This window comes from Nyctereutes procyonoides, unplaced genomic scaffold, assembly GCF_905146905.1.
Source record: "Nyctereutes procyonoides isolate TBG_1078 unplaced genomic scaffold, NYPRO_anot_genome, whole genome shotgun sequence".
Taxonomy (NCBI): Eukaryota; Metazoa; Chordata; class Mammalia; order Carnivora; family Canidae; genus Nyctereutes; species Nyctereutes procyonoides.
Genome location: NW_026575118.1, coordinates 3,192,458 through 3,204,703, shown reverse-complemented (window position 1 = coordinate 3,204,703; position 12,246 = coordinate 3,192,458). Strand labels below are relative to the sequence as shown.

General features: G+C 36.1%; 1 protein-coding gene across 2 annotated transcripts in view; it reads right to left on the bottom strand.

The window, feature by feature from the left end:
- Window positions 1–392: 392 nt before the first annotated feature.
- KIF11 (kinesin family member 11) overlaps window positions 393–12,246 on the bottom strand; it is a 49,660-nt gene continuing 37,806 nt past the window's right edge. For both annotated transcript variants that reach the window (XM_055334442.1, XM_055334443.1), the window contains exons 18-22: window positions 9,733–10,012; window positions 6,914–7,136; window positions 5,287–5,438; window positions 4,090–4,206; window positions 393–1,797 (exon numbers count right to left, since the gene is read on the bottom strand). In XM_055334442.1, coding sequence (XP_055190417.1) covers window positions 1,678–1,797; window positions 4,090–4,206; window positions 5,287–5,438; window positions 6,914–7,136; window positions 9,733–10,012 — 892 coding nt within the window. In that variant the 3' untranslated portion in view covers window positions 393–1,677. The remainder of the gene's footprint in view (window positions 1,798–4,089; window positions 4,207–5,286; window positions 5,439–6,913; window positions 7,137–9,732; window positions 10,013–12,246) is intronic.

Below are 12,246 nucleotides of genomic sequence, written 5' to 3'. Positions count from 1 at the left end.
GACCCATCTGTTTTTCATCAATCTTATACTAAGGTATAGCCCCTTAGAATGCAATTGAAAGAGCCTAGGATTATCAAGGTCCTTCATCTTGGGTGATTATCTGTGTGGAAGTGTATTTTAGGAATTTTAGAACAACTTGCTGGAACTCTATAAACAGATCCATTGCCAAATAAATAATAGAGCAAGTAAGTTAATGCAGAAACCAAATTTATTGGGACAACTGAGTGGCTCAGTGGTTTAGCTTCTCCCTTTGGCTCAGATCATGATCCAAGTCCTGGGATCGAGTCCTGCAGCAGGCTCGCTGCCTTCTCCCTCTGCCTATGTTTCTGCCTCTCATGAATACGTAAATAAAATCTTTAAAAAGAAAAAAAGAATCCAAATTTATTAATGGATTTCCTGAGGGCAGTTTATTAGATATTATCCATAGCTTATGTTGACATCTGATTTTGCAGAGAAATTGCAGCATTATTTTCATTAAGGTAATTAATACTTTTGCAAGGTAAATTTAGTTCCTTGAAGTAGCCATTTTCTAATTCTCCAGTTGGGTTTGGCTTTACTTAGCTATCACAGTCAAATCTCTCTAAAATTTATACACTTAACTTGATGTAGGCACAAATTTTTTTCTTTGCCTATATTCCTTCTAAGTGTGCTTGTTCTTCATGCTGAAAAATCCAGCTTCCAGAAATTTGGCTGCTAGATCAAAACTGTTAGGACCTTTCTAAGGGTTAAGATTTCACTAAGGAAAAACATACATATACATATTTTTATTATATACAAAGTACAAAAAGTTTCAAGTAAGCAAGCAAAAGGATATAAATTATAGTCATAATTAATAGTTTCAAAAAGCCCTTAAATCACTGAGACCTTCTGCACAAGATATAGGGCACACAGCCATTAATCAGAGATCTTATGGTAGTTCTTCCATAAGAGTAATCTACATTCTAGAGAAGAGAAGCTGGCTTTTTATGAACTCTGTGGGGGCTAATGTGTTAGGCCTCATAAAGAATGCTTTTCGTCTAGGGAGAAACAAACTAAAAATATTGAAGGAAGGAATACTTCTAGAATTGTTTATTGTTGACAGTAATCTTAATAGCACCACAGAAAGTGTTCAAGACTTCTAGGTAAAATTCAGGATACCTTATAATATGAATAGATACCATTTTGTAGCTCTACAAATGGTTTGGACACAAATGAAAAAGGAGAAAGCAAGCTAAGAATGCAGAATGGAAAAGTCTAGGGAAGGAAGTAAGCAGATATAGACATAATTCAATTACACCAAGAAAAGTAAGAGATGTGCCTTCCCAAGACTGAGTTGGCAATATTTACCTATGTAAGTTAAAGCCTAGAAAACGGTGCAACTTCTCTATATGTGCTGCCTAGTGATATATAAGAAAAATATTTTTCATTTGTTAGGAAAGGGCTATTTTATGTTGAAAGCTAAAAATACATATTTACTCAATGTAAATCCCAAATAAAACCCAACTTAATACACAGTGTACTACAGGGATGATAGAAAAATGAGTATACATTTTAAATTCAACTAAATATACAGTATTGCCTTGATATTTTCCATTTGTTTTTTGTCTATACATAAGGCTCAAGTTCTGGAGTTCTAGGTTTATTTTTCATTTTTCTTAAAAATAGAATTACCGATCCTCAAGTTAACTAAAGATTTATCTAGGCTCGTAGAGGTAATCTGCTCCTTGTAACAGAATGCTCTGTAGTTTCTTCCACTTTAGGCCTCTCCACTGAATTAATGCCTCTGTTTTCTTTGTCTTTTCCATGTGGTTTTTTATGCTGTGGACATCAAGGGAGAAATTAAATCAATATAAAGTAACATTTGATACATATTAGCTATACTCTATTTTCAAAGTTCTCTGAGTTATCAGCAAGAAATTAAGTGTGGAAAAGGCTCAGCACAAATTGGAGCCAACAATTTGTATGTCAAGTAGAAATGAATGCCTTCTTCAACTAACCATCAATGGAAGGAGTGAAGTGAATGAAATATTAACTTTATGCATGATTTTTCAAGGCAAAATTATGGATTTTACTGTAGGGAAGTAGTTCTCAAGAGAGAGCAATTTTACCTCCCCCCCCCCCGAGTATATTTGGTAGTATCTGGAGACATTTTTGGTTGTTAAAACTAGGAACTGCTACTGGCTTCTAGTGGATAGAAGCCACGGATGCTGTTAAACATACAAGTTAGTCCACCACAACAAAGGATTTTTCAGCTCAAACAGTCAATAGTGCTGCTATTAAGAAATCCTGCTCTAGGAAAACAAAGATTTGATATCATGCAAAAAAAAGGAATTCTATCTTAAGCAGAGAATCTGATGGCTACCTCAAAACATTTTAACTGTCTTTTACCCTTTCTTTTAAAACTTACTTCATATTTCTCACTTAGGAATTATTTTTCACTAGAATTCTCATACTTGCCCATAGAAGGCTTTAAGAGACTAATGACATTCATTGCAGAATCCAGTCATCTATGATAAGACAAATCATAAACCACCTCCAGAATTTCAAACCCAGAAAATTTCTCCATGAGACTGCTAGCAGGGAAAAAAAAATTTCAGACTTCAGCTGAAGGTGTAAAATCCAATCCCAAGTCTTTTCTGATACTGTAGGGCCTTCCCTGCCATAGATCAACCACTAAGCCTAGTCTTCAAAATGCCATAAACAGTAATAATGAAAGGATTTCCAACCGGGGATTCAGTAGTAACTAAGGTTCTCTGTTCTTAACTTTCCTTCTTTCCTTACCTTTAAAGATAGAAGAGAGGATTGAAAAATGGAAAGAAATATATTTAGAGTTCTCTAGTAGTAAAGAATAAAGCAAAAGGCAGGGATGATTTGGGGATAAAATTATCTTGACAAAGAGAGAGGAATTTAACAGAAATTAAGCTAGAAGTTTTAACAGCTTAAATCATGGATGGAGGATCTTTAGGCCTTGCTGGGAAGACCTGCCAGTCTAAGAGGTATAAAAACATAGGCTTATCAGAAGCAGCCCTTCAACAGTAAAATGTAGATATCAATGTCTCATGTGAGAAAATCCTTCCATCACAGACTATATTTAGGCTCATGTATTCAAAATAAAGGGAAAAATGCTGGGCAGTTTATAGTGCCATGCTGCCAACAGTGTTGAAAAAGGGTTAGGATGGGCAGCCCTGGTGGCGCAGCGGTTTGGCGCCGCCTGCAGTCTGGGGTGGGATCCTGGAGACCCGGGATCGAGTCCCACATCGGGCTCCCTGCATGGAGCCTGCTTCTCCCTCTCCCTGTCTCTGCCTCTCTCCCTCTGTGTCTATAAATAAACAAACAAACAAACAAACAAACAAATAAATAAATAAAATCCTTTAAAAAAAAGGGGGGGTTAGGAAAGGTCACAGGATTTAACTGCACAAGATCAAGGGAAGTGAGATCAGGAAACATGGGGGAATTCTTAACAAGAGAAAAGCCTCTACGGTAGGAGAAATTAATATAACCTGAGAGACCTTCAGTCTCTGTCTTTTAAACTTCTTAGCTTTTGGGATCCCTGGGTGGCGCAGCGGTTTGGCGCCTGCCTTTGGCCCAGGGCGCGATCCTGGAGACCTGGGATCGAATCCCACGTCGGGCTCCCGGTGCATGGAGCCTGCTTCTCCCTCTGCCTGTGTCTCTGCCTCTCTCTCTCTGTGTGACTATCATAACTAAGTAAAAAAATTAAAAAAAAAAATAAACTTCTTAGCTTTCAAAGTCTGAGTATGGGAGACACAAACTCCAGGACTTCCATGTAAAAGGTAAAGGGAAGAGAGAAATGACTGCTCTCAATATCCATTCTGAGTATGGAGGAAGTAGAAAGAGATTAATTGTAATAGCTGAGGAGTGCTGAGGATGGAGATTAACTCAAACTTTGCATTTAATTTTCCTAAAGAAAACCCCTGATCAATTATCATATTTGTGTAAATAATTTAAATCAGAAAAATTAACAAGCCATCCCAAAGGAATGACAAAATATCTTGCTGTTCTACCTACCAGAGTAATGCCTTCACACTGAATAGCCAATGACTGATTTACATCAGATGTGGAAGGGTTATGTGACAGGATATAATCACATACCTGGAAAAATGGAATCCCACCACTTGATGAACAATCCGCACTAGCATCTTTAGATGACTCCTGACTTACAGGTTCTTCAATAGAGTGCCCTAGAACAGACTTTTCTTCATCCAAGTCCTAAAATAAGAAGGCAGATGTGTGATTAAGTCCAAGAATTTAGAAATCTTCACAAAAGTAAGTGCAGCTTTCTTCTTTGAAAATTACACAATGTCCACTGTATAAAAATTAAACCTCAACAAAATTAGTAGAAAGTCTAAAAGAGGGCAGCCCAGGTGGCTCAGTGGTTTAGCACCGCCTTCAGCCCCAGGCGTGATTCTGGAGACCTGGAATAGAGTCCCACATTGGGTTCCCTGCGTGGGGCCTACTTCTCCCTCTGCCTATGTCTCTGCCTCTCTCTCTTTCTGTGTCTCTCATGAATAAATAAATAAAATCTTAAAAAAAAAAAAAAGTCTAAAAGATAATGAGGGAGGGGTGCCTGGTTGGCTGCTGGCTCAGTTGGAAGAGTATGGGACTCTTGATCTTGGGGACATAAGTCCGAGCCCTATGTTGGGTGCAGAGATTACTTAAAGTAAAAAAATAAAAAAATAAAAAAAATTACTTAAATTAAAAAGTTAACTACTTAAATTAAAAAAATATTTTTAATTAAAAAAATAATGAAAATAATCCCAAATATCTTTTCTCATAGAGAAGTAAAATGTAAAAAGTAGTAAAGTAAAATGTTAAAAGTAGTAATCTCAGAATAATGGGATTACAGTTATTTTCTACTTCCCAACTTCTCTATAATCACTACAGTTAAGAGCACAGATTGTGGAGAACTCTTCTAGGTTCTAGTTCGAACTCCATCCTGTGACTTGGGACAAAGTAATTCTTAGTTTCCTCACCTATAAAATGGGGATAGTACTAGCATCCACTCCATAGGGCTACTGAGAGTATTAACTGAGTAATTATATATGTAAAATGCTTAGAATAGGTTCTTGTACATAATAAGTACAACATAAATACTGGTTGTCATTATTATTATTATTACCTTAATAATAAAAAAATGGCCAGATTAAAAGAAATAAGCTTAAGGGTCAGACAACTACCATTAGTGAGGCAGGATAGGATCAAAGGACAAAAAATGAAGTTCTTCATAGAATGAAATCGATGACATAGGAGTTTATGTGAGTTTTAAAATGATGATGCTTTAAATTTTACCTGATTGATCTCTTCTTTGTTATTTTCTGAACACTTTAACATCATTAACAGTTCAGGTTGTTTCCTTTTCAACTGGTCCAGAAGCTGTTCACGTGGTTCGGTTCTCACCAGTGTTGATGGGTATAAGTAATTTTTCCTTTGTGGTGTCATACCTTTAGTGGACATTATATAAATGGTAAAAAATTGAAGGGTGGGATAGAAACAAGATTTTTTTTTTTATGCTAGAATATATACTTCTCAGTTGAGTCTGTCTACCGAAGACATAACCATTGCCACACATGGGTATCAATCTTGTTACCTGTCAGGCATATATTGCTTACAACTACTATTTCCTTATCAGAAAGGGAGACAGAACATAAAGACTCCTAACTCTGGGAAACGAACTAGGGGTGGTGGAAGGGGAGGAGGGCGGGGGGTGGGGGTGAATGGGTGACGGGCACTGAGGGGACACTTGACGGGATGAGCACTGGGTGTTATTCCGTATGTTGGTAAATTGAACACCAATAAAAATTAATTTATTAAAAAAAAAAACAAAAACAAAAAACTACTATTTCCTAACTTGACAAATGACCTTAGATAGATTCAGCTATTTTCAAGATTCAACCTACCCCCAAACATGAAATTATCCATCTCTATGGATGTACAAAAGATGTATTATAGGTTCTAAAAGGAATCAGAGTGTTCTGAGAAATGGCAGCATTACTGGGAAAAGAGTCTAGTTTTCCCAACGAGATCATTTTGATAGGAAAATCATTTCACTGTAAATTTGGTGGCAGCTAAATATTAACCATTTACATTTCTTTCTTTTTTAAAGATTATATTTATTTGAGAGAGAGAGAGAGAGAGAGAATAAGCATATAAGCAGGGGGAGGAACAAAGGGAGAGGGAGAAGCAGACTCCCCGCTGAGCAGGGACTCTGATGAGGCTCGATACCAGGACCCTGTGACCATGACCTGAGCTGAAGACAGACACTTAACCAACTGAGACTTCCAGATGCCCCCCAATTACATTTCTTTATAATGAAATCGTGCTCTCATATTTTACACAAGCACTTGTTTTTTGCTTAACATTTATATTCCTTATTTCTTGGAAAGTGTAATTACCAGACTCCTGTGGAAAAAAAAAAAACTAACATTCTTTAGCATCATCTCCTTTTATAATTGATATATATGTATATATACTTATTTTTTTTTAAAAGTTTTAAAAGTGGTTAAGCATTTGCCTTTGGCTCAGGTCATGATCCCAGAGCTCTGGGATCAAGCCCCACATTGGGTTCCCTGATCAGCAGGGAGTCTGCTTCTCCCTCTGCCCCTCCCCGACTCATGCTCTTTTTCTCTCAAATAAATAAAATCTCTAAAAATAATAATAATACATAAATAAATTATTAAACGTAAAGATAAATAAATAAAAATCTTCTCTTAACAAAGCCAGTTCCCTAAATGTTTGTAAAATTTATTAGATGGCAATGCCCAAATTTCTACAAGTACATATCACCTATATCATGACATCTAATCTTGATAAATTCCTACCAGAAAATGACAGGACCTGGTTTTTTTGAAAATCTGCCACAGTAGAAGGTTGACTTCAACTTCAAAAATTTAAAGAGTTCTCTTTGACTTTAAAGTACCTGTTGGGATATCCAGTTTCAGATCCTGTTGTAGAAAGCAATTAAGCTTAGCTAAACCAATTTTTATGGTTTCATTAAGTTCTAGACTTTGTGCCATTAATTTTTCTTCATCAGTAGTTATCTGACCAAAAATAATGTTACGCTGGTTCTCATTAGCTGCTTTATGTTCAGTTAATTTTTCAGTAATCTCTGAACTTGAAGCCTCACAATCTTGGTTTACAACCTGTAAATGATACAAATGAGCTTTCATCATTAAAATCAAAGTTGTCAGTGTTTTATTCAATATATTATTTCCCCGCATCTTGAAATTTTCCATAGTAAAAAGTTTTAAAAACACAAGCCAAAATAGAATAGTATAATTAATCCCCTTGAATTGACTATCCATTCTCAACATCAATCAACACATGGGGTATAGATCAAACAAGATTAATCACCTACTCCTCCTCCCATAGAATTTTTTTTCCTTAGAATTATTTTAAAGCAAATCCTGTATCATTCCATTTATTTCAGCATACATCACTAAGAGTAAGAGCTTAAGACTACTCTCACATCTAAAAAATTTAACTTTGGGTTAAGTGGTTGAGCATCAGCCTTCAGCTCAGGGTGTGATCCTGGAGACCCAGGATCGAGTCCCACATTGGGCTCCCTACATGGAGCCTGCTTCTCCCTCTGCTTGTGTCTCTGCCTCTCTCTCTCATGAATAAATAAATAAAATATTTTTAAAAATAAAAAAAAATAATTTAACTTTGATTTCTTTATACCAAATGTCTAATCAGTATGCAAACTTCACCAATTATCTCAAATGTTTTTTACAATTTGTTTGAATTTATCATAGATTTGGTTGATATATATCTTACCTAGATGACTATATAATTTATCACCCAAAATGGGATACTTTTCAGAATGAAAAGCGCCACTCTTAGCCAACAATTACCTCCAAACAATAGATGTAAACAAGGCTATCCCAGGCAAACTAAGATTTAAGACCTTCTGGCCTTAAATCTCTTATGATATAGTATATCTTTCCTCACACTTTTCTCCTTGAAAAGAATTTTTACTGTTGAAAAAACCAGGTTTTTGCTTTGCTGGGAATCTCAAATTATGGATCTGGTCAATTGTATCTCTACACCATATTTCCATATGTTCATCTGTACTCTCTATTTTCTACAAAGTAAATAGATCCAAATGCTTGATCTAAAATCAGGTTTAACTGTTTGGCAAAAATATTCTATAGGTGGTGCTAAAAGCACTTAATGTTTGGTTTTATCTCTCATGTTAAGACTAATCAGTTGGGGGACCTGGCTGGCTCAGTCAGTGCAGCGTGCAGCTCTTGATCTCAGGTTTGTGAATTCAAGCCCCACGTTGGGAGTAAAGTTTACTTAAAAAAATAAAAAATATGGGCAGCCCCGGTGGCGCAGCGGTTTAGCGCTGCCTGCAGCCCAGGGTGTGATCCTGGAGACCGGGGATCGAGTCCCAGGTCGGGCTCCCTGCATGAAGCCTGCTTCTCCCTCTGCCTGTGTCTTAGCCTCTCTCTCTCTGTCTGTGTCTCTCATGAATAAATAAATAAAATCTTAAAAAAATAAAATAAAATAAAATACTAGTAGAAAGAAAAAAAGATGATTGAGTTTGAATGTGATCATTCTATTAATTATAAAGTTCTCCATCAAAGGGTGAGTGGCTGGCTCAGTCAGCATTGAGCCTCTTGATCTTGGGGTCATGAGCTTAAGCCCCATTTTGGGTATACAAACTACTAAAAAATAATAATAAACTTAAAAAAATTAACAAACAAAAAAATTCTCCATCAGTTTTTCTCAAGTGGTGTAGACAGTCATGTCCACAGGGGTTATCTCACTAGGACTGCAAAATGATGACTTTCAAATTCTGTCACTTCTTTTGCATTAGCTGGGGTTCTTTTACTAATCCACTATCCTGCTAAACCAAGATAAAATTCATTCGGCAAAGACACACACATATGGATGCTCAACTGTTTCCCTTTATTTACCAGTTTTCAGAATAATACCCTGTTTCCCTAGCATGACCCAAAAGAGACCTATGAAATTTTTATAAATTCTAAGCTTAATATATTTAATGTATCTTAATTATAGCAATTATTCTTTTTGATACTCAAGTTATACCATCTTTAAACAAAGGAGTGTCATCAAGTGGGTTTCTATGTCTTTTTGATACAACTCCACTAATCTTTTTAATAGCTCCCTTACTTTCTGGTATGACAAGATCTCTAGGCTTATCTGGTATATTTCCTGTTTCAAACTTGAAATCAGCTACTTCTCAGTCCTGGTTCCTTTTGGTAAAAATGGCTTAAATGGCTTAAAATACTTATGTTCTTTTTTTTCTTTTTCTTAACTTACATGCTTTTACCTAGTTCCTGAGAATATTAGTAAAATTCTTTAATAGCACAGGAAGAAAAACCAACCCACAAAGGGCTTATGCAAGTATTAAGATCAAGCAAACTCACAACCTATCAAGTATCCTTTGAACAATCAGAACAATATCCTACATAGTTAAAGCAATAACAGGTTTGAATTATATTCAAAAAACAGGGTGCCCTTAACTGAAAGAACAAGTAAAAAACCATGGATAGATACAAGACAGATCAGACACAAGTATTAAATAATTTCAAGCTCTAGCAAATGTATGTGAAATTAGATCATATATAAGCATACAATTATTATGCTTAAAAATTTAATTCATTCATCATTTTAAAATATCAATTTTGAAACCAATTCTTAGCTAAGAATATTTAATTTTTTGATTATCACTATTCTATCCAAAGTAGGTTCCAATTACAAAGTTATTACCTCCAATAAGTTCTGAAGTTCTTCATCCCTTTTATTTAAGCAAGATACCCATTGTTCAGAAAAAGAAAGTGTGCTTGTGTTCAGGGCCTCACATCTCTGTTCAGTCTCTTGAGATACTACTTTAAGGTTGCTATTAAGTTTATCACAGTGTTTCATAGACTCTTCAACCAATTTTGTACCCTCTTGGTTAAAGTGTCTGAGTTCCTGTGATAAGCCATCACAATCAGCACAAAACTGTGTACCATAAGAGGCTGTTTTGCTGATTATATCCTTAGATTTCCTATAGAAAAAGAGAACAACACTGTTAAAATGGAAAACTAGACTCAAAAGATACATAACTTGCCCAAGATTACACAATTTAAAAATGGCATATTTGAACCCAGGCAGGCTCCAGGGCCCATGTTTTTAATTCATCTTCTTCATTGAGAATGGATGCTTTGGCCAGTGTCTTTTCACAGCAGACTGATACTGTATCTGCCATTAAATACCTTTGGAAATGTCTCTTTTCCAATAAAACCTTTCCCAGCTCTCCTCCAGATAGGATGCTCTACTTTGTACCTCTAAGAGTAATGACTATACAGTTACTAAAATAAAATCTGTCCATGTGTTTTATTCCTCCTACTAGAATATATTATTTTAAGGGCATCACCTACCGCCTCTAGTCTAGTCCCTAAACTGTGCAGAATCAGTCTAGCCTTCTGTTCTTAGGCAGGTTTGCCTTGCCTGTGACCTTAAATAAATCATAAAAATTATAAATATTATAAAACAAAGTCAACTATAAAGTTTTCTAATAATTAAAAGACGATTATATTAGGGTGTGACAAACTATATACCTAACACACACAGTACCCTGTAATATAACCCTGATATAAAACTAAAGTCCTCTCAAGACTTTAAATTTTGGTGAATGAAAGTTACCCTCTATTACCACTAGATGGTACAGCTGTGAGAAAACCAAATGAAGAAGTATGTTGAAAACCAAAGTTCAACTACAGGTTAAATAGAAATGATTGAAAAAGGAAAAGAAATTCAACTGATAAGCTTAGAGACTATCAACACAAATCTAGTCCTTCAAGGAATCACAATCTAGGACTCCTGGGTGGGTCAGTGGTTGAGCATCTGCCTTTGGCTCAGGTCATAATCCCAGGGTCCTGGGATCGAGTTCCGCATCTGGCTCTCCGCAGGAAGCATGCTTCTTTCTCTGCCTAGGTCTCTGTGTCTCTCATGAATAAATAAATAAAATCTTAAAAAAAAAAAAAAAGGAATCATAATCTAGTAGGAAGATGAAATTTATTCATGAGTGACTATAATCCATGACAATAAATGCCAAAGGCAGTAAGTGGGTCTTGAACTTCAGTATACATAAACCTCACCTAGATTCCTGGGCCCTACTCCTGGCTGACACAGTCCCTGGACCACACTGAAAAACACTGGTATAGGCAATCTCAGGAAGATAGGAAAAATGCCTCGCAGAGGCCTTAAAAAGAGTATATCATAGTTCCCTTTCCACTTCAATCCTATTCTAGTTTTCCCTTCAGAGATATTGAAAAAAAAAAAAAAAACAGAAATCCTTCAGTCTAGACACTAGGACAAAAAAGTGGGGAAACACTTTCTAGACTCAAAGTCTAGAAAGAAGAGTTGAGAATGGGGCATGATATAACGAATAGGATCAACAACAGAATTGGAAAACCAATGATAGGAGTTAGTAAAATAGATGATAGCTAGAATTCTAGAACAGTATTGTTCAATAGACTATAATGTGAGCCATGTAAGTAATTAAAAAGTTTCTAGTAGCAAAAAAAAAAAAAAAAAAAAATTCTAGGGATGCCTGGGTAGTTCAGTGGTTGAGTGTCTGTCTGCCTTTGGCTCAGGGCGTGATCCTGGAGTTCTAGGATCGAGCCCCACATCGGGCTGCCTGCATGGACCCTGCTTCTCCCTCTCTGTGCCTCTCATGAATAAATAAAAATCTTAAAAAAAAAATTCTAGTAGCCACATTAAAAAAGAAAATAGATAAAGCAATCAGAGTACAATGTCCTGGGTTTCTATAGCATATGCAAAAGCAAAATATATGAAAACAATGCATAAGAGATGGGAAGAAGGAATTGGGACTATACTGTTATAAGGTCCTTTTAACACACATGAAACATCAAATTACTTGAAAGTGGATTAACATTATTTAAATATGCATGTCATGAATCCCAGAAAAAACTACTTGAAAAGATAATTTAAAAGTATAAATGGGGCAGCCCCGGTGGCTCAGCGGTTTAGCGCCACCTTCAGCTTGGGGTGTGATCAGGGAGACCTGGGATAGAGTCCCGCATCAGGCTCCCTGCATGGAGCCTGCTTCTCCCTCTGCCTGTGTCTCTGCCTCTCTCTCTCTGTCATGAATAAATAAATAAAACCTAAAAAAAAAAAAAAAAAGTGTAAATGATAGGGGACACCTCAGTGGCTCAGTCAGTTAAGTGTCTAACTCTTGATTTCAGCTCAGGTGATGATCTCAGGGCCTGCTTAGGA